Genomic DNA, 23,523 nt, shown 5'->3' with positions numbered 1-23,523 from the left:
AGGTGGGTTTGATCCCTGGCCTTGCTCAGTGGGTTAAGGATCCGGCATTGCCATGAGCTGTGGTGTAGGTCGCAGACCTGGCTCAGATCCAGTGTTGCTGTGGCTGTGGCATAGGCTGGCAGCTGCACCTCTGATTTGACCCCTAGTCTGGGAACTTCCATATGTTGCAGATGCGGCCCTAAAAAGAAAAATAAATAAATACATAAAATAAAAGAATGAGTTTCCTCAAATGTAAAATATAGCTAACAAGTCTTGGTTTTGTTACTCTCTCCTGTAATACTCTCAGACAGAATTTAGACAGTCCAATTGAATATTTATAGTTATCTCCATAAGAGTATACTTTTTTTTCAAGCGAGGTTCAGGAAAGTAATCAGAAGGTGAAAGGTGGAATCTAATATCCAGCACAAATGAACATCTCCTCAGAAAAGAAAATCATGGACTTGGAGATGAGACTTGTGGTTGCCTGATGGGAGGGGGAGGGAGTGGGAGGGATCGGGAGCTTGGGCTTATCAGACACAACCTAGAATAGATTTACAAGGAGATCCTGCTGAATAGCATTAAGAACTATGTCTAGATACTCATGTCGCAACAGAAGAAAGGGTGGGGGAAAAAACTGTAACTGCAATGTATACATCTAAGGATAACCTGACCCCCTTGCTGTACAGTGGGAAAAAAAAAAAAAATTGCAATAAAAAATAAAAAAATAAAAAACAAACAAACAAACAAAAAAAAAGAATAGCCATTGCATTAGTGCTTATAACATTAAGAAGCAGCAAAAATCTAAATGATCATAAAGAGAACAAACTGTCATATACATATATTTAAGACATGGAATACTGTATAATAGGTAAAAGGAATAAGCATGCTATATGTACCAACATGGATATTTACCAAAATCTATGTTGAGAAAAAAAAGATTCATAAAAGACAGTAACAGTTTTATAAAGTTAAATGTGTCAAACTGTACCTATTTTTTATGGATCCATACATATGTAAAAAATGCATATTAGAATGTAAAACACCAAATTCAGGGTATTGATTTCTTCAGAGAAGGGAAGATTAGGGTTGGAAACCAAAAAGGGTACAAAGGGGGTTTCCACTCTGTCTACAAATATTTTGCTTCTTACAAAATTGATGAGAGTGAGTGATGGGTTCCAAAGTATTTGTATGTTATGATCTGTTGGGGTTTTTTGTTTGAAACTTTCATATTTCTTTTTAAAGGAAACACTGAACGAAGATTCCAGGAAAATGATTTCTCATGCCAATTCCATCCTTGCTTTGACGTGTATTTGTAGGCAACTTGCTTAACCCTCTGTTCCTATTTTCTCAACTGCAAAGTGAGGACAAGAACCCTGTCATGCTTCATCGACTTGAAATGGAAAACAATTAATAAAAGTCTTGGCAGGAGAGGCTACATTATTCAATTCTGTGTCAGCTCTGAAAAACATTTGTAGTTCTTAAGAAAGTGTCCATAGCCTCAGACTGGAAGCCTACTTTCTCAGGTAAAAGTCAGAATTTACCAAAAGTGGAGTTCCTTTCATGGCTCAGTGGTTAACACACCCGACTAGTATCCATGAAGACGAGGGTTCGATCCCTGGTCTTGCTCAATGGGTTAAGGATCTGGCGTTGCCGTGAGCTGTGGTGTAGGTTGAAGAAGTGGCTTGGACCTGGTGTTGCTGTGGCTGTGGCATAGGCTGGCAGCTACAGCTCTGATTCAACCCCTAGCCTGAGAGCTTCCATATTCCGCAGGCAGCCCTAAAAAGACAAAAGACCAAAAAAAAAAAAAAAAGAATTTATCCAAAGTAAGACATATTCTCTCACAAACACACAGGTGCACACACAATCACGACCCCAAACATTCACAAAGCCAGTGACCCGTCTCCCACCACCCCTTGATGGGACAGAATAGCCCAGTTCAGAGTCATTTTGTAGTACCTACTTTTTCCTTGTTTTGTCAAATGGGATTTCTTCAATAACAGCAGTTCTGAAGATGATATTGACCTGACTCAACGGTTTGGTGCTGACAGGTGAACAGGAATGGGACTGTCAACTCTCAGCTGACTGAAATGGATGCTAATGAAGCTAAGGCAACAGCTTCAACCTCTCGTGATCAAATGACTTTATGTTGTCAGAGAACTTTCAAGCTGAAAGGAAAGTACAGCCACCTTCCCATCACCCAGTTCACCCATTTTGCACCATGGAACACATCCACAGGGATCAATTACATCCCCTCTCTGAAGCCAATTGATATAATCCCACTCCCTTTGTAATCAGGACTAGGAGTTCCTTATGGCTCAGCAGTAAGGAACCTGACTAATAACCGTGAGGACACGGGTTTGATGCCTGGCCTCACTCAGTGGGTTAAGGATCCAGCATTGCTGTGAGCTGCTGAAACTTGGATCTGGCGTTGCTGTGGCTGTGGCATAGGCAGGCAGCTACAGCTCTGGTTTGACCCCCTAGCCTGGGAACTTCCATATGCTGCAGGTGTGGCCTTAAAAAGACAAAAAAAAAATAGAGAGAGAGAAAGAGGGAAGGAAGGAAGAAAGGAAAGAGAAAGAAGGAAAGAAGGAAAGAAGGGAAGGAAGGAAGGAAGGAAGGAAGGAAGGAAGGAAGAAAGAAAGAAAGAAAAAGAAAAAGAAAGAAAGAAAGAAAAAGAAAAGAAAAGAAGGAAGGAAGGAAGAAAGAAAGAAAGAAAGTCAAGACTTGATTCAGGGATGAACATCTAAATCCAGGCCAGCGAGAACTTGACTCAGGGTTGTGTAAGTGACCTATGCTGTTGCAGCTGAGGGAGGCTCAGGCCTCTGTAAAGCAGAAGAGGAAAGGAAAGCTGCCCCCCACCCCGCCCCCCGCAACGCCTTTGTTTGAGCATACAGTTGAGCATGGGAATAACTGCTTATGCCAGCCTCCCTTTCTTCATGAAGGGACTAGATGCAGGATAAAGTCAACACTAAGAGTGGCAGAGTGATGAAATGGAGAAGAATAGTGTTCTTTTTCATACTGCTAAGCCACTGAACCAAGCCTCTCTTTAAGGGTTGCTGCTGCAACACTGAAACTTTCATTTTTGTTAACTGATGCCCATTGGAGTTAGGGTTTCTGTCACTTGCAACCAAAAGCATTCTAAGCCAAACACAGGTTAGGTTATATAGGCATTTTTCATAGTAACCAGCCATACTGCAAATGTGTACTGTTGTTTTAGAGGTAAGGACATTAGAAATAAGTAAGAATATGTATAGACACATCCCATCAATCACTGTAAAGTGATGGTTTTAAAACCTGGCCCCACAATCAGTTAACACGGGATAATTTATTACTTAGCAATAAATTCTCAGAATAACTACAGCAAAAACAACTTAGAAGGGCCTGTACTTCTAATTATGAAGCAAAATGAACTTGTGAAGAATGGTGCTTTCACAGTCCACTCTGGTTATTACTTTATTCTGTAATATCAAATCTTTTCCATAATTAATTCTGAAACAATTACTGTTAAATGTGCTAGCAAGCAAACAAATGCAATTAGGTGAAAGTCATTGAGATGTCTTAAAACGGGAAATTATGTTCTTTTAGAGGCTGTAAAAGCTTGAAAAATATAAAAGGAAAAATTCCACTGAAACCAGCTTTACTTAAATTATATTTCCCATTTACAATTTGTGAGAAAGGCAATGTTAGAAATCAAATATCAAACTCCCAACCTGATCAGAGCTGAATAACATCTTTGGCTTATGCATTTTCATTGTTTCCTCTGAAAGAAACTTCAAAGTTGCATCACCCACAGCAAAGGAAAAGATAAACTTCGAAACTAATTGTTAAAGTACATTAAAAGTCACCAGGGAACTCCAATTTTTTTAATCTTTTATTGTTGAGCTGTTTATCAGATGTAATATTACACTGAAGCTGAAGTCACCAGAGATTGATATTAATTCAGGTCAAATTCAGGTATTTATTTCCAAAAGGGAAGATGAGTCCTAAGATTTCTAACATCCACTTTACTCCTCAGCATGGGGCCAATGAATTATCCTAACAGTCATGATTTCAAGAGCTCATCTCTGTGCATCCCAAAAATAAAAATGGGATTTTTTTGAAAGATTGTCAGAGGAGTGGCGCTTATATGAAAAAATTCATTGAGGTTAACATAGATAGCTATTTGAAGGATTTCAGACAAGACTGAGCAAAGAGGCTACTGAATGGAGAAGAGAGGCGGGTTAGTACAAACTATAGGAAGAGCTTTACAATCAAATTTAACTGGATCAGTAAATTTGTACACATGAGAATTAAAACTCTCTTGAGAAGCATAGGACCGTTATCTTTATCCATCTCTCTAGCATTCATAAGTGCGGTGTGACATCTCATTGCAGAGACTGCCACTGGAAGTATTAGCATCCTTTCTTCAGTGAGATAATGGTAGACAAAGCACAGGTATCTATGAAATAATTATTCTCATTTAGTTGATAATGAAATGGAGGCACTCATTTGGTTCAAGCATCAAGTGGTTCACCTAAGTGAACTTTCAATTGAATATCATCTTTTGATTTCATGCCATTTTTTGCAGATTTACTAGACAGGTTTACTGGGAGCCCAGCCAATCCTCAATGAATGGCGAAGTCTAATGAAAGGGGAGCCTCAGTGAGAAGAAAAGAACGTAGAAAATGCAAGGATGACCAAAAGGCTAAAAATCTGAGTCTAGACCCACATAAATTAAAGAATAGGTCTAACCAAAAATAATTGATGCATCCAATTTGTGAGGACTATGAAGTAACAGAGGAGCTGCAGAGATCAACGCTGAACTGAACAGGGAGCTGGCCATTTGTATGTGTGTATGTGACTATGTGCTTCCATCTTTGCTACTTGCAGTGTTGTTTGTATTTGTCGCTTTGATCCAGACTACAGGTTAATGGAAACTAAACGTCTATGTCTGTGGCTTTACATGCACATAATAAAATAAAATTGTATAGGGTTTTGTATCACTTTTCTTTTCAAAAAGACGTAGGAGTGCTTCAAGAGACATCAAATGTTTAAAAATGATCTTACTCTTTATCGATATTACACATTTCAAGAAGTAAGTGCATCAGGTTTTCTTCTGCAATGAGTTGAAAATAAATGTGTAATTACAAAAAGGTAGGAATTATAAGCAGAAAATAAAGGTATACTGCTGGAAATACTAAAGTATTTTTAAATCTACAATTTTAAATTTAGAAGATCAGAAGCCTTTAAACAGCAAAGGAATAACAGCAGTATAAAAGTGAAAAGAACACTTAACTGGGCGTCAGAAAATAGGGAAATTATTCCCTGTTCTCCCATTAGCTGCATGTGTGAACTTAACAAATCTATTCTGGATCCCAAGCCCCTCATAACAAGTGATAAGTGTTAAAGTAGATCAGTATTCCTTTCTTTCTTTTCTGTTTTGGCCATACCCATGGCATATGTAAGTTCCAGGCCAGGGATCAAATCCCAGCTATGCTACACGTGTGGTCATGCCATATCTTTACCCCACTGCACTGGCCAGGAGTTGAACACATGCCTCCATGGGGACCTGAGAAATTGCAGTTGATCCTTAACCCACTGCATCACAGTGGGAACTCCTAGATTGGTATTTCTTAAACTATGTCTTGAGGAACACTTAATTAACAAGATGCTAATGCGTATTTAATGGGTTTTCTTGATGGTTCTATAACGCAATAAAAATGCTGTAGGTATATATTTTATAACACAGTATATTTTACTAAAAAAAAAATAAATAGGTGTAACACCATAGATTAGGGTTGGCAAACTATGGCTTGCAGGCTAAACTGAGCCAATTCTGTGTTTTTGCCAATAGAGTTTTATTAGAATGCAGCCAAGTTCATTAATTTACATATTATCTTTGGCTTATTTTACAGTACATTGGCAGAGTTCAGTACTTGTGACAGATCATATGGCCCTCAAAGCCTGAATTATTTACTCTCTGATCCTTCACATAAAAACATTTGCTGACCATGCTATAGACCTGTTAGAAATACTCAGTGTGATAACAGTCATTTGACTATCAAATCTTTTTGTTTCCCCAAGAATTATTAGAAGAAAGAGTATTCTTGAGAATAGTCTAAATTAGATTGTTTCCATGATCCAACTGTCCCCTGATTCTTTAAAACATCCAATTAGATAACCCAATCTGTTCCATTCATTCATTCATTCATTCATTCATTCAACAACTATTTATGGAATATAAAATTTATACCAGATAACATTTTTGGTTGTTGGGATAGAAAGTCAACAGACAGATAAGACCAGTCCTCATGGAGCTTATGTCCTGATGAAGACACACAGCCAAACAAGATGCATGACATACTGTGTCCTAGATGGCGATGGATGTTATGGAGAAAAATAAAGAAGGGGACCCAGGCATTGGAGAGTGCAATTGAGAAAGTGACATTTGAGGGAAGACTTAAAGGAGCTGAATGAGTAACCACATGGGGGGAGGGAATATTTAAAGAGGAGGAAACAGTCAATCAAAAAGTCCTAAGAAACAGTAGGGCACAGGGAAGCAAGTGAGGAGAGAGAAGTAAGAGAGAGGAGTCAAAAGATTAGATTTTTTTTGCTAGATTGGTGGGGGCATGCTTAGAGGTCATTGTAAGAATTCAGGTTTTGACTCTGCAAAAACAAATGGGGAGTTATTGGAAGACTTTGAGGAGAGGTATGATTAGATTTTCATTTTAAAAGGTCATTTTGGCTGTTGTGATCAAAATGCACTAAATGAAGCTGAAAGAGGAAACAGCAATCGGAAGAAGGTTATGCTATAATTTGGATGCAAGAATAACATGTTTTTGCAGAGAGTGGTAGCAGTACAGGAGGGCAGGGCTGGTCATACATTTTGAAAATATAACCAATGAAATTTGGTAATGGACTGAAAATGGGGTGTGAAAAAAAGAAAAGAGTCAAAGCTGACTAGATTATTTTTTTCCAAAACAACAAAAAGTTAGAAAGGATAAATCTGAAATTTGGGGAAGCTTGTAGTAAGAATAAGTTTTTAAGGGCACATCAGGGATGGAGTCTGAGGCACTGAGCAGAATCCACGAGTTCAGGGAAGAGAGGTGGGCTGGGGATGTAGGCAGGGAGGTGGACAATTCAAGGATGATGTTTAGAGCAAAGAGACTGTTCAACAGGGGAGCAGAGTAGACATCCATGGATTGAATCCGGGTACCCTCAGCATTTGGAGGTGAGAAGATAATGCAGAATCCGTAATGGAGGTTGAAACATAAAGAGACAGGGAGCAGGAACAATCACAGAAAAGTGTGATTGCCTGGAAGGCCAGAGGCGAAAGAGGAAAAAAGGAAGGAAGAAAAAGTAACCATGTCAAACCTATTACTGGGTCAAGGAGGATGAGGACAGAGAGCTGAGCATTGGCTTTAACAGGCAGAAACCCTAACAACCTAGTTCCAGTGAAGTTATGGGGATCAAAGGCTGACTAGAGTGGGTTTAGTAGAAAAATGGGTGGAGAAAAATTGGAGCCCGTAATCTTCAAATCCCACTTTTGCCTGCTTTTGAGGGATCATTTCCAACTTAAAGGAAGCCTGAATTGTCACAAATTTCCTATGTACTGCCAATCCCTTTTACTCATCTTTTTATATGTCTCTGCAATGCCAAACATATGGATAATATGTAAAAATTCCTCAGCCATCTGAATGTTTCCAAGTGTGCATACATTTGAAATAAAGGAAGCAAAATATTTGGATGACTAACAGGATTTTTCATTTGTGTGTTTGGATGTCTACATAGCATCAAACTTGAGATATCTGTAAAACAGATATTATTACTAAATTAATTATGCAATAGAAGTGCCGTGTGTTAATTTAAGAAAACCCTTATGTTTTCTTTGACTTTATATCTTAAGTTTTTAAAAATATAGGAGAAATCTGTAACATTCTAGTTATCCTTTGTGCTTAGGAAACTTAGACATATGAACAGAGCTTGACATAATAAATCAAGGTAATCTCACATAGAACAGAATCATGTTTATAGCTGAGTTGCCTTATATACACATTTCACTTAGGTTAAACAACAAGTAAATAAAAGATACAACAGCTTTACTCTTCTGAAAAGTTTCACTTTCTTTTACATTCTAGAATACTAATGAAATGCAAAACAGATTTACAATTTGATAGCGAAATCTGTAACCTCTCACAAATCTAAGCTGATGGTTCTCAAATATTATCATGCCACCTGCGGGGGCAGGCTTGTTAAAACACAAACTGCTGTCCCCACATCCAGATACAGATTTGTTTGAAATGGCTCTTGTACAAATAAAAGGTGAGGAGAGGTGCTGAGTGGGCAAAGGGGTAGACTGTGCTGGTCATCTGCTGATTTGCTCTTATAGCTCTCTAAACCTTTCCTCTTTATGCTCTTTATTGCAGGTAGCCTCATTTCCCAGGCTCCTTACTGCCCTTTGATTTACAATTAAGTTTGGGCAATGGGGATTAAGAGCGAGATCAAATGAAGCTGGAAGCTAGTATATTTCTTTCCCAATCTCTCTGTTTCTTTTGCTGTCTCTGGAAGTAGTCCTGGTTTCTCCATGGCTCCAGCTCCCACAGGGCAACCTCTGTCCAGGGTCTTAGCTTCTGCTGGATAGTCCCCACCAAGAACCTAGATACAGACCAGGGATGCTCTGGTGTCACTACATGTGACCTAGGTCTCTTTAGGACCCAGGTTAGCTACTGCTAGTTTCCTGCATTACTAAATGCTGGGCGGTTTGCATCACCTCATTAATTTCTCCCAAATTTCTTTGTGTGTATCTCCAATACTCTGCAGGAAATTCCTGGAGTGCCTGGTTGCAGGAATGGACTTTGACTAATATAGCTACTAAGAATTTGGTATTATTTTTCATTTTACCATAGGGTAGTCTGGGCCAGCATATCCTGTCTAATTCAGACACCTGTCTCTACCTGATCCTATTTGCAGGCTAATCATAAGCCAAACTTATCCCCAATATTTATAGACAGTAGAAAGGAATCAGAGATAAAAGAGAAAGCAGGAGAAGGGAGAAAGTTGATGGTGGGAAAGGGTCTATGGGTGCTTTTTGTCACAGCTGAACCGTGGTTGATAGAATAAAACGGTACCTCTGATGTCATGGTTCTGTGAATGTTGAGAGGCTGTCCTCATGTTCAGAGGGTCTCTCTTTATAAATGCGAACCTTTCAGAGAAAATTTAGTATTACCATGTGTGGGGAGAAAGCTAATAATTGAGCAATATACTTTGAAACCTGTGAAATATATAACCCATTACCAGAAAGTCCCTTTGATAAGCAGAAACACTCAGAACCACTGAAAGACCTTTAGTGGGGTGTGTGCCTGAGAGTGTGTGTGTTTGTGAGCAGTGGTATGTCTGTGCATGTGTTTGTTAATGTCCTTTGGGATATTTGCCTTGCCTCATTTCCATATGTCATAAATTCATTTCCAGAGCCCACCAAGGACTAGGGGGCAGACTCAGTTTAAGTGACAGCCTAAGCATAGCCAGGCTCTGAAAAGCAGGGAGAAAAAACAGCCACATAGCTTATTCTAAGAAATGAAAGCAGCGTGTTAAAAACCCGGGTGGTGGCAGGGAGCCATGTGGTGAATGTCCACACACGTGGGCTCCAACTGTAGGTAAATGAGCAGTAAGTGGATTAATATTCAGATGGAGCCTTCTTTGTTTATGGAGCATCGCCCATCCATGCAGGGCACAGAGCTGATGCTGTCAGTATTGATTTCATCACATACTTTCTGGTCTGCAATAGCACTCAGAAAATAACTCCTAACTGCAGAAAATATCCATTTAAATAGCTTTAATTTTTATTGATAAACAGAGCAAATGTGGTGCAACTCTTCTCTCTGATACATGCTCAAAATTCCAAGACCTGATTTACATGCTGCTCCTCGGTGATTTTAATTCATCCGTAACACAAGATACCTGTTGGCATGTGACAGCAACTGCTCTCCCGCACTCCCTGGCATCGAACAGTGTGGGAAATTCAATTGTGTGATAGGCCAATGAAGTTTGGCAAGTTGTGGGACTGATTTCTTCTAGAGCACAACATGTGTTATAAATGTAGCTAGTTTTCTTTCTCAGCAGTAGTCTGATGAGTATCAATTTGTAAATTCATTTCACACAAAGTAGGATTAGGAATGATACCTTGGTAGTTCCATTCCTTATAGAAACAAAACCCAGTAGTTTCACTCAGGAAAGTTTTACTAGATACTTATTCTAGATAATATGCCCAGGTATGGGACTGCTGGATTGTACAGCAGTTCTACATTTAGTTTTCTGAGGCACCCCCACTGTTGTCTACAGTGAGTGTACCAATTTATATTCCCACCAACAGTGAAGGAGAGGGTCCCTTTTCTCTACACCCTCTCCAGCATTTGGTTAATTTGTAAGTATAGGGAATATATAAATAACAAATATTTGTACATTTCTCCATTTTTTGTGGGTTCCTTAGCCTTCCTTTCCCTATACTTATGGATTAACCTCCTTCCATCATGTATGTTTTCTCATTTTCTATGTGGAATACATAGAAGACGATTTAAATAATCCCCTGCTATTAATTATCCATAAAACTTTAGGTTCTTATCCTATTCTCTTTTTTCTGAAAATGGAAAGGATGCATAGTATCTTTTCTATAACTTAGCGCAGAAGTGAAATCTATGTCAACGCATCACCTATACACCGAATGTCAAAAACAATCAAGGAGAAACTAACACTTTTTAAGCAACAAAAGCAACACAGACCAAACTAAACTATTCACAGAAAGAATCGATACTATAAAACAGTCACTAATATTCTGGAAAGAGATTGAGAGCTAAGATAGATTATTCCTTGATCACACCGAGTCATTACATTGTAGGCTACTAGGGGCAGAGGCTATATCTCAAGCATCTTTCATCTTCCACAGTGATAGGCACAGAGTTTTACAGGGTGATCTCTGCCAATGTCTGCTAAATTGAGTGGGAGGCTTCCAGCAACAATTGCCAAAAAAAAAAAGCACAGAAGGAAATGAAATGTGACAATGACATTATATTTACCTTCACCACAAGCCTAAGATTTTTTTTCTAAAAAAATATTTCCTGTGCAATTGTTATGCTACAGTTGATGAAACGTTATGTGTAAGGCAGAAATATCCAATACTGTGATGATAGGTTACAATAGCACACAAAAGGCCCTTCCTGATTTTCCTTCTTAGCACACATGCTAGAAAGCCCACCCTTAGTGTTCACGTAGGAGCCAGCAAGTGGTAGCATTCCAATAGGACTGTATGACAATATTCTTCTTCTTTGTTTTGGCAAAAGGGCAAGAGAAGGGCACTATTATAAGAGAGAGAAAGGACAGACTGGAGATTACAAATTAATGCTGGGTCACTCCTCATTTAAAGGGGAGAAAAGGGAACACTGAATCTGCTCCTTCCCCCAAAGTCAGGAGCCCTAATCATGTATGAGATGCATGGCGACCCTGATTAGTTAGTGCTAGTGATTTATGGTAGGACTTTATTTTGCCAACCCAGAATTTGTGCCTTGATGCTTTAGGTGGGTACGAAAGGGGCCTTGAAATGTCTACGAGATCATCCAACCTATCTGGAAGATCAGAGCCAGAAGAGAAAGAGACACTTCTACCTGCCCCAAGGGAGTTTCCCCAGGTGAACAAAGGGGCCTGTGAATATCATGGGGGCTCTGAGGGGAAGAGCTCCTGATGATGTACTGTGCCTTAGAGTCAGGGAAACAAGAATAACTGTCGAAGAGCTGTCTCAGTAAGCCAAGAAAATGTGAATGGAGAAATTCACAGCACATGGCACCCAGAAAGAGTGAGCAGACCTCCCAGCCATCAATAGCTCTGTCTGATACCAATTTCAGACATATATATGTGTGTATGTCTACATATATATATATCTACACACACACACGTATATATTATATTATATTATATTATATTATATTATATTACATTATATTATATTATATTATATACAAATATAATTTCTTGCTTCAGAAGAAGCAAGAAGAAGAAGTCTGAGCAAAGATTGACAAGAAAGGGATTGCCCATGCCTGGCTTCCTCCTCTGTAACAGGCACTTCCCAGCTCCAGACCCCATGAATCCTCCAAGAGAGGGAGAGAGAGAGACCATCCTTCCCAACCAAGCCTTCCCCCTAATGGCCTTTCTGCAGATACAAGGAAGATGCAGGTGGAAGACAGCAATACTTGAATGTGATTGAATATCTCTCCCAAATGAACTTGAGACTGTGCTGAATATACTGAAAGGAAATCAGTACTGCTATTAGGCAACTTTCATTCTATTCCCCTCCCACTACTAACTCCTGAGAAGGGAGTGCTCAGGATAAAAGTTTTCCATGTGGGGATTGCTGAGGTGAGATGATCCATTGAACCTACTACATCTTCAACAGAATAAGAGAATATGTGGGGAAGAACATATGTTTTAGAGCATAAAGGTTCTCTAGAGTAAAAGGTGAGAGCCAGTTGACTGGGAGTGAATATATAGGCTGAAATGGACTTAATGTATAAAATCCTGATATCGCAAGCGTTGGGGTCATCCCTAAGATGAACAAAAGGTTAAAACATCTTTTGTGAAGTAAGGAAAAATTTTTATTTGAAAGCATGTAGACTTTGACTATTTAATAAATCATAAAAAAAAGTGTGAGTAAATTAATGGACCATACATCTAAAATGGATGACTAAGTGAAAGCATTTTCAATATGTTTAGAGCACTAACTTATCTATTTTATGCTACTACAAATTATTAACCTTTATTATACCTTTATTCACACTTTTATACCTGGACTCATACTCTTACACCTTGAGTCACACTCTTACTAAAGCCTTTGGTTCTTCCCTGAATGGAGTGCAACCCAAAGGATGCTTTAGGTTACATTTCTGCAGGAGGAATAATGCCACATATGTTGGTGTAATTGCAGATAGGGTTTGGACTTTCGTAATAAAAAACAACCAGAGTCACATTGCACCTTCATTCTGTGCCAAATCTATGATAGTGTTGCCTCGAAAATAACTTGACATAACAGGAAACAAAATATCAGGAAAAAAATCAGTATATTAAGACAACTTATTTAGACTGATCTAATAAGATTGATTTGATCCAAGAGCCCATCCTGTTTTCAAAGATAAAATATATTTACACGTTTTAAAAACATGAAGTTATATTTAATTAGCAATACATTATAGAAGGTCTCGGGTTCTTCAAAATTTTAAAACTTACATTCTTATAAAGAGTTTAAATGACTTGAATGTAGAGATCACTTTGTAGTTCATATCTCAGAAATACTTCAACAATTGCTTATACATACTTTTTTTTGTTTATGTATAGTATTAAAATCTTTCATAGACTTTGGCCAACAACCTACTTTTTAATGTATTTATGCTTTGAGTAAGGATGGTATAGCACTGGTTCTCAAACATTAGTGTGGATGAAAAATCACGATCAGACAAGTTCAGTAGATCTGCAGAAAGGCCTGGCATTTGAATTGCTAACAGATTTCCAGGTGATACTAATGCTGCTGCTTCCAGGACCTCACTTTGAAAATGACCCATATAAATAGAAAGCAAGTTGTTGATATAAATTCCAGGAATTACTTCGAAATTACTAGTAACTGCAAAAAAAAAAAAAAAAAAATCCCCCAACATCCAAGTTATAATAAACTTTTTCTATTAATTACTAATACAAAATCGTTTTGTGCATATTAACTTTTCAAGTAAATAACAAATTTAAAATTCTTAAGTATGCTGGCTGTCAAAAGAATTGTTCTATCTTAATTTCATTTCAGCCTTAAAAATATTTTGTGTGAAATAAAATAATATGAAAACAGCAGTAAAATTTCTAACTATAAAGACATGAATGCACTTACGGCACTATAATATTTTGAAGCAAGATCAATGCATTACAAAAAACTCTAAACATTCTGCTACCTAAAATATTTCAAACAGAATAAGAATATAGCTCAGTGAACAAATTGCCAGTGAACAGATGAAAGGCAGACTTTTACCACAGCTTTTGGTTACAAATATTAAGATATTTCCTACTTTACTAAAATCTGTCTTCTTATCAATGGGAATACCTAAGTATCTCAATTTATTTATTTATATGACTTATGGATGAACTCCAGAAACATTCTTGATTCTCTGATTGGCACTGCTCAAATGTTAAAGGCTTAATTTTGTAGGAAAAAGAATTGCAGAACTGAATAATGGCACAAAACAAAACACAGAATGTAAAGCACATTGCTATAGGCTTGTGCCCTAACACTGTTGCATAAATATTGTAATAAGTATATTTAATAATTTGTTCCTTAACTTGTATCACTTTTTGTTTCCTATAGAGTATGTATTCTGATTTATATATATATATATATATATATATATGTATATATATATATATGCAAGATATTTTTAAATGTAACTTATAAATCAGAAACCTAAATCTTTAAAATCTTTTCCAAGGTTAAGAATTATACAACATTTCTATTGGACTCAATTGAGATTTCTAATTATGAGCTCCTTATTTTTGACTTTTGGCATTTTCCAGTGGCACTGAAATGAATGTCCTAACTGGAGCAGCAGGACACACTTGAGTGCAATCAGGGCAAGGAGGCAGGTGGTGGCCAGGCCACCTTGGCAATCAGTCTTTTTTGGTGCAGACAATCTCAAAATCACTCTCACATTCCTACCCGGTGCTTTTTTCTTCCATGGACCTCTATGTCTGACCTTGACTGAAGAATTATAATCAAGAAATTATTATTGTTGTTTTCTGTAACTTGCATACTTACAATCAGGAGGCATCTTTTCCATAAATACTGTGCAATATTCTTTTAGAAGTTCAAAATTTTCCTGATTAATACTTTCTTGCAAAGAGACATCTCCAAACCTAAACATAGGAAAAGGAAAATAGTTAGGGATTACAAAATAACACCCTAAAGTGACATTTTTTTTTTTTATCTTTTTTTAAATGGAAGACAATAGTGTTCTAAGGAAGGGGTCTCTGTTGTTTTAAGCACATTGCACCATGGTGAGTTCAAACATATTCTAGTTGCCACTGGCCCTGATTCCACCAATCACTTCTGACACACCCCACTATTCTCACAATCATCAAAGGTGAACCTGAATGAAATACAAAATCTAAAACACCAGCGCCCGTGCCTTGGCATAACTGATACTTAGTGTTAGTTTTCCCACCTCTGCAGGGCTGTATCTCCAAAGACATAAAAACTCTTCCCCTCTTCCCTCTTTTTATCCCTGCAATCTTCCTCTTCACCAATGACAGCGTGAGGAGAGGTCCAGAAGTTCCAGGACTGGACACTGCGCCACATACAGTCTTACACACACTGTCAATTGCTGTAGGAACAGGTAAGGCCCTCCAGCCTCCCAGGGACTAAGTCCACTTTTTTTTTCTGTCCACACCGTGAAAGATGCCAGCTCTGCACTGGTACTCTTCTATGACCTTCTCAAAGCAAAACCCTCTACCTGTATATCCCAGACCTTGTGTTTTCTTTAAGCATTTCCCAGGCTTAAACTTCCTGTCTTCTTGCCTCTCCATAAAAGAATGCTATACAAATGGCTTCCAGTATGTATCACCATCCACATATTTCCACTTAAATATGTATTTCTAGAGTCAATTGAAAATTTCAAAGTGAATCATCCCACCCTGCCTCAACTTCAATGGAATCAAAAACTGAAACCACCTCCTCCTTTTGTTTAGAAACAAGGTACATTTTTAACCTCCTGCCATTAATTCAGGCACCCTTTTGGATTTCCTCTGTTTTTTCCACTCCGTCCACTATTCACTGATATATTCGCATCTCTGATATCCTTTCCTTCTTTTTCTTTACTATTGTTATAATAAATAAGGTATCTAGATATAGCCAGCTGAGATTGGATATAAAGCCTCCCAAATACCCAAAGTGCCACGCATCCAGGCTCCTGTTCCTTCCAATCTGTTCTTTACATCATGGTCATGTCACCCATTCATTCAACAAACATTTATTTAACATCAGCCACTAACAGGTGCTACATATGCAATGAAGGCAATGGTGGAGAACTTAATCTAGCACCCCTTTCATCTATCAGCTCATTAAACTTCACTGTTATCTCCTTTCCCCACAAGGACAAAATCCAGTCTCCTTAGCTTAGCAACTAACTTCACAAAGACTTCCAAAATCTCCTGTTTGTGGCAATGGGGTTGAATTCTTCTACTTTACCGACAGGATTTTGATGCTTGTGGGACCCTTCACATACTATTCCTCCTCTGATTAGAATGTCTTACTTGCCTTGCCGGCTTGATTAATTTCTATTTGTTCCTCAAAGCCCTGTGGAAGGCTCATCTACACTATAAAACCTCCCTGATGAAATGCTCTCCTATCTGGGAATCACTTTCTTTCCTCTACTAATCCTGTCCCTTCTACAGCTTTGCTTATTGCATGAGTTGAACAGTGGTGTATCATTTATTGACCTGTCTTCCTTACTGGATAGTTCTTTCAGGGTGGGCATCATATCCATTCTTCTTGTTACACTGCCTGCTCCCTGAACACCACAGCTTGGCAGAGTAGTGTGTGACTCAATGCTCAACAACATTGCAGAGTTAAGTTTGGAGGACAGGAATACAGACCTAAGAAAATCTACAGGAGAGCTACCCTGAACTCTGAAATATGCTCTCTTAACTTTTTAAGACATTATAATCAACTAGCATTTTTAAATTATCATCCTTGGAGTTCCCATCATGGCTCAGTAGTTAGCAAACCCAACTAGCATCCATGAGGACTCAAGTCGATCCCTGGCCTCACTCAGTGGGTTAAGAATCTGTTGTTGCTGTGCGCTGTGGTGTAAGTCACAGATGCAGCTCAGATCCCACGTTGCTGTGGCTGTGGTGTAGGTTGGCAGCTACAGCTCTGATTTGACCCCTAGCCTGAGAACCTCCATATGCCACGGGTGTGGTCCTAAAAAGACAAAAAAAATTAAAAAATAAAATAATCATTCTTGCTGGATTAATATTAGTATTATGAACTGAATGTTTATCCCTCAAAGATGATAGGTTGAAGCCCTAACCCCCAGTGTGGCTGTGTTTTGAGACAGAAAGTCTAAAGATGTAATTATGGTTAAATGAGGTCACAAGGGTGGGGCCCTGATCCAGTAGGATTAGTGTCTTTGTGAAAAGAGACCCTGGAGAGCTGGCTGCTCTCCCTGCAGACACAAAGAAGAGCTCTTTTGAGGACACAATAAGAAAACTGAAGACAGGTCTCACCACACACCAAATTGGCTAGAACCTTGATCTTGGGCTTCTCAGCCTCTGGGACTGTAAGAAATAAGTTTCTCCTTTTTGAGCCCCCCAATCTGTGGTATTTTGTTATAGTAGCCCAAGGAGACTAGTCAGTACTTATTGAAAAATGGATATGCATTACAGGTATTCTGGTTATGGCTACATATGTAGTAACATATCACCTGGAATATATGGCATACCTAAAATGTGAGTGTTGCCTGGAAAAGCTCAAAATTCAGAATCAGCAAAATGAAGCTCAGAGAACAGAGAGGAAGTGATTTGCTCAAATCAGTAGTTGGTTAATATCTGAGTGCCAGCCTTCCTGCTTCTCTTTGTTTTTCTCTATTTTGCAATCATGTCTTCTTTTCAAGTCCTATGTGTTTTATCATATAGCATCCAGGTATGAAAAAACACATTTTAATATGCAAGACAGATAAGAGAGAAGGGAAGGGAGGAGGCATTTTTTTTTCTTTTTATGGCTGCACCTGAAGCATATGAAGTTCCCACATCAAATCAAAGTTGCAGCTGCAGGCCCATGCCTCAGCCACCATAACAACAGATCCAAGCCACATCTATGACCCATGCTGCAGTTTGTGGCAACTCCAAATACTTAACCTACTGAGTGAGGCCTGGGATCCAACACACATCCTTACTGACACTATATTGGGTTCTTAACCTGCTGAGCCATAATGGGAACTCAGAGGCATTTTTTTTTTTAATGAAATGACTATTAACTGAAACAGTCACAATGACATGACATGTAAACTAACCTAATCTAGATGGTCTGAAAATATAATCCTAACTATTCTTTGAAAAGTCTGTAAGTAGGGAGTTTCACACGGCTCTCAAGACAACACTCACAGGCCTTTAGCTTACTAATTCAAACCCAAAGCCTGCTGTACTTAATCTAAGGTACCAAGAAGAGATCATTTAAAGCGCTGTTTTTTCCCCATAATTGTGTAATTTATGTTCATAAATATCATTCACTTCAACCAGTGAACTTGCTGTGAGACAACACATTAGAGCTGACTGCAGTACAATCTGATCTTGCATAATGATTTGTAAAAGTGCTTAATTATTGAAGAAAACTTGTACAACACAGCGACTAAAATAATATTCTGATTTTTGCATACTATAAGAAAAGAGATTAATAGCTTCCACACAGTTTGAGATTAAACATGAGATACAAAGCTAGCATGCAATTCTGTAACTGGCAAGTGAGAATTATCAAAACCTATGCTGTCCAGAAAATCTTCTGGATAAAAGGGAGAGAAGGAGAGATCATTGAAAATAATAGCTTAAAAACAGGCACCTGAGTATCACTGAAATTCAAGAGGACTATAAACTTAGTGGTATTTTTAACTCAGTAGAAAATAATAATAAAGGATTAAAACATACTTAACAAGTCATGGCAAAGAATATGCCAACCACCAATGTGGAAAGGAGACAGAGAATTAATTATTGACAAGAAAGTATTTTAAATATTCTCTACAAGTTTTTCCTGGGGCGGGGCGGCGGGGGGAAGACTTTTCTGGACAGGCCTTACAGCAAGAAAGTAAATTCTTCCTCTAAAATCTTTTAAATATGTGTTCTGTGAATCTTAGCTCTTAACCATGTTTTTGATAATCTCTCTATATAAGCCATGTAAGAGGCAAAAGTAATTCCTTTGTCTGCTCAAAAAGTGTTTTTGATAGTCACTTATGGAATCATATATAGTTATCTTTTGTTTGAGAAAGTTGCTATAAAAAGATATGTTGCCCTCCCCAATAAAACTATTTTGGTAAATGAAACAAAAGGAAAAAATAGTGTGTTAGGTCCAGAAATTTTTTTTTTTTTTTTGTCTTTTGTTGTTGTTGTTGTTGCTATCTCTTGGGCCGCTCCCGCGGCATTTGGAGGTTCCCAGGCTAGGGGTGGAATCGGAGCTGTAGCCACCGGCCTACGCCAGAGCCACAGCAACGTGGGATCCGAGCCGCGTCTGCAACCTACACCACAGCTCACGGCAACGCCGGATCGTTAACCCACTGAGCAAGGGCAGGGACCGAACCCGCGACCTCATGGTTCCTAGTCGGATTCATTAACCACTGCGCCACGACGGGAACTCCAGGTCCAGAAAATTTTGACACAATTAGCAGAGTTTACAATGTCAAAATACAGATGAGATGGAAGATGGTGTGAGAAAAGTAATGTATATATATGTATGACTGAGTCGCTATGCTGTATAGCAGAAATTGACACAACATTGTAAATCAACTATACTCTAGTAAAATAAAATAAAATGAATATATATAAACATTTAAAAATTCTAAAATTTAATATGCACACATAGATATTTGGAAAATGCAGAAAATTAATCCATGTGACTAATTTGGCATTGACACCAATATTTTCCTTGGTTTTTTTTTTTTTTTTTTTTTTTTGCATTTTAGGGCCAAATCTGTGGCATATGGAAGCTCCCAGGCTGGGGGCTGAATCAGAGCTACAGCTGCTGGCCTATAGCCACAGCAACACCAGATCCGAGCTGTGTCTGCAACCTACACCACAGCTTACGGCAATGCCTGATCCTTAACCCACTGAGCGAGGCCAGGGATCAAACCTGTATCCTTATGGATACTAGTTGGATTCATTTCCATTGTGCCACAATGGGAACTCCCAATATTTTCCTTGTTATTTTGTCACATTTAAATTTGATGTGGGCCAGGGATCCTTAAATATGAGTATTTCTCCTTGCCATATCAAATAACTCTGTACTGATAAGAAGGAAACTGTTACATGTGAATCTAAGTTTTATGAGCAGGAACATGTAGAATTACTCAGCATATACATAACAATTAACAAATTTAAGCACCGATCTTATACTTGAAGCTTACCTCTCAGCAAGAGTTTGCTGTTCATTGATTCCAACATTAAAAAGTACTGGATACACACGAAGCAATTGTCCTTCTTTGATCTGCAGAGGGAGTGACTCAAACAGTCTTGCTGGAAGCTTCACTTCTACCACATAATGTTCACTGAAGAAAGCAGAGGACAGAGACAAGCAGCGTTCCTTATTTCATTCAATTTTATGTTACTTTAGATTCATTGGAAAGAAACAATAAAACAGTTGGAATATAGCACTGATTTAGGTTTTTGGCTGCTATCTGCTTATTTTCTGTTATTAATTCATTCAATAATCATTTCATTCACTTCACTATTAAATTACTTGGCATAAAGCATTGTTTACATTTGATTTATCTCCATTACTCTGAGGTTTTTTTTTTTAGGAAAGGAAGAATACTTAATGAATATCTGTATACTAGGGTTACCTGCAGAAGAGCTTCAATATTTATTTCCTTGATTTAATTATTTTTAAAACCCAATATTAAGAGTAAGAAAAGCAATTTAATGATGGATTTTTCAATATTTTGAAACTAAGGGGCCAAATCATTTATAACATTGTTTAGCATGACCTAATTACTATTATTGATGAATCTCCCTGTTTGTGATGGTTTGACGGAAATGTAATAGTTTCAATATTTAAAGTATAAACTTTGGCATTTCTGACCACTTTGCAACATTAACATATCACAGGAACATTTTTTCATTGGAAATTTCCACTAAAAATTACCCCGAATGTTTAGTGTTGAACATTTAAATTAGGATTCACAAAACAAGGTCATCAAAAATAGCTGCTTGTATGAGTTCCCGTTGTGGCTCAGTTGTAACAAAGCCAACTAGGATCTATGAGGATGCGGGTTCAATTCTTAGCCTCGCTCAGTGGGTTAAGGATCTGGGCCACAGACGTGGCATGGATCTTGTGTTGCTGTGGCTGTGGTGTAGGCCAGCAGCTGCAGCTCTGATTTAACCCTTAGCCTGGGAACTTCCACATACCATGAGTACAGCCCTAAAAAGGAAAAAAAAAAAAAAAAGCTGCTTGTATATTTTGAAACTTGATATCTTCTGATCCAGTGTGAATTGAGTAATGCAGAGTTTCACTCAGAATTTAAGAAAATTCAGGTTCTTCCAGAATTGTATAGAGTGTTGGGGTTCTAATACATGTACGGAGAAAAGAAGCACAGACCAATTATTGTCTCTTTTTGAAAATGTTTTAAATTTCTCCTAGTGTAACATTACAGCTATGTACTCTGGATCCTTGACCTTGAGACTTGTTTCTTACCCAAGTTTAACTAGAGAACCAGGAAATACTATCACTCCAGCAAGCAGGGATGCTAGCTCTGCCCTCAGATGGATGGACACATTCTTTTTTTTTTTTTTTTTTTTTTTTTTTAATTGCCCTTAGTGCTCTTTACAATAGCCTGGCTAACCCAGGACTAATGTTAATTTATTTCAAGTCTTTCAGGAATATAAGAAGATTCAATGAGTCAGTCTGTATTTAAAGGCTGCTATGAAGGTGACATATTATACACTTTCTTTATGGTAACTTTTTGCCATCTCTATTAAAATATAATTGATATAAACTCATGTATTTTATGTGTATAATTCAGAATTTTATCAAATTTTTAGAGTTGCACAACCATGACCATAATCCAGTCTTAGAGGATTTCCATCACTTTAAAAAAATCCAGAGTTCCTGCTGCGGCTCTGGGGTAGTGAACCAGACTAGTAATCATGAGGAGGTGAGTTTAATCCCCAGCCTTGTTCAGTGGGTTAAGGAACAAGCGTTGCCATGAGCTGCAGTGTGGGTCACAGACACAGTTCGGATCTGGCATTGCTGTGGCTTGTGGCTGTGGTTGTGGCCAGCAGCTGCAGCTCCGATTTGACCCCTAGCCTAGGAACTTCCACATGTGGCAGGTGAGGCCTGAAAAAGCAAAAAAACAAAAACAAACAAACAAAAAAACCCTCTCATGCCTATTTGCCTTCAAATCCCAACTCCACTGCTAGCACCAGGAAACCAGTGATTTACTTCTGTCTCTACAGATTTTACTTTCCTAGGTATTTTGTATAAATGGAATCATACACTATATAGTCTTTTATGCCTAGCCTTTTTCATTTAGCAAGACTTTTAAGTCATGTATGCTGTAGCATGTATTAGCAGTTATTCCTTTTTATTGCTGCATGGTGTTCTATTGCACAGATATACCATATCTCATCTGTGCATTAAAGTTCATGAACAGTCAGATTACTTCATGGTTTTGGCTATTATGAATAAGGCTGCAATAGGCATTCATGCATTAGTTTTTTGTGGACATATGGTTTCATTTTCTCTTGGGTACATACCTGAACTTCATATATTAATTTTAGGTTTAACTTTTTAAGCAACTGTTAAATTGTTTCCAAAGTGGTGGTACCATTTTATGTCTACACCAGTAATGAATGAGGGTTCCAAGTTTTCTATATCTTTCCAACACTTGCTACTGTCTGACTCTTGGATAATGATGATTTACCATGAGTGGAGTGGTACGTAATTGTGGTTTTAAATTGCAACCTCCTAATGATTAATGATGTTAAGTATGTTTTCATGTGCATATAAGCCACTCATATATCTTATTTGGAAAAATCTATTCGAATCCTCTGCCTACTTTAAGATGAGATTTTTCAATTCACTTTTATTGATTTGTAACATTTCTTTACTTATTCTGGATATGTCTTTTACCAGATATAGGAATTATGTCTACTTTCTTCCCAATCTGTCTTTTTGTTTACCAATTGTCTGTTCGTTACTTAATGATATTTTTAATGATAAAAGTTCATAATTTTGAGTAAATCCTATTTATCAAATAGTTTATTTTATGAATCTATATTTTGGGGTCATATAAAGAACTTTTTAGCTAATACAACTTATCAAAATTTTCTCCTAGAAGTTTTACAGTTTTAACTCTTATATTTAGACCTATGATCCACTCTGAGTTCACTTTTAAGTATGGTGTAAATTGATGTTCTGAATTTTTCTTTCTGCATGTGGATAACGAATTGTCACAGCAACATCTTTTGAAAAGGTTCTCCACCCTCCACTGAACTGCTTTGGCACCTGTGTCAAAAGTCAATTGAACTTATATCTGGACTCCAAATTCTGTTCCATTGACCTACATATATGCATGCTTATGCCAGTACTTATACAGTCTTAGTAATTATAGCTTTATAGTAAGTTTTGAAATCAAAATGTATTTTAAAAAAATTTTTAATAGTTATTTCCCCAATATGTTTTTTTTTCCTACTGTACAGCATGGCGACCCAGCTACACATACATGTATACATTCTTTTTTTCTCGCATTATCATGCTCCATCATAAGTGACTAGACATTTTCCCAGTGCTAC

General features: G+C 37.8%; 1 protein-coding gene across 12 annotated transcripts in view; it reads right to left on the bottom strand.

The window, feature by feature from the left end:
* The window catches only part of INPP4B (inositol polyphosphate-4-phosphatase type II B), a 743,160-nt gene that overhangs the window by 91,283 nt on the left and 628,354 nt on the right, over positions 1-23,523 (bottom strand). For 11 of the 12 annotated variants that reach the window (XM_003129178.6, XM_021100667.1, XM_021100673.1 and 8 more), the window contains 2 exons: positions 20,139-20,279; positions 14,789-14,886 (listed from right to left, as the gene is read on the bottom strand). In XM_003129178.6, the coding sequence (XP_003129226.3) occupies positions 14,789-14,886; positions 20,139-20,279 (239 nt within the window). Of the gene's footprint in view, positions 1-13,143; positions 13,616-14,788; positions 14,887-20,138; positions 20,280-23,523 lie in introns of those variants that run through there. The other variant, XM_013978877.2, reaches the window with a different exon arrangement.

This window comes from Sus scrofa, chromosome 8, assembly GCF_000003025.6.
Source record: "Sus scrofa isolate TJ Tabasco breed Duroc chromosome 8, Sscrofa11.1, whole genome shotgun sequence".
Classification (NCBI taxonomy): Eukaryota; Metazoa; Chordata; class Mammalia; order Artiodactyla; family Suidae; genus Sus; species Sus scrofa.
This window is presented reverse-complemented; position numbering and strand designations above follow the sequence as displayed.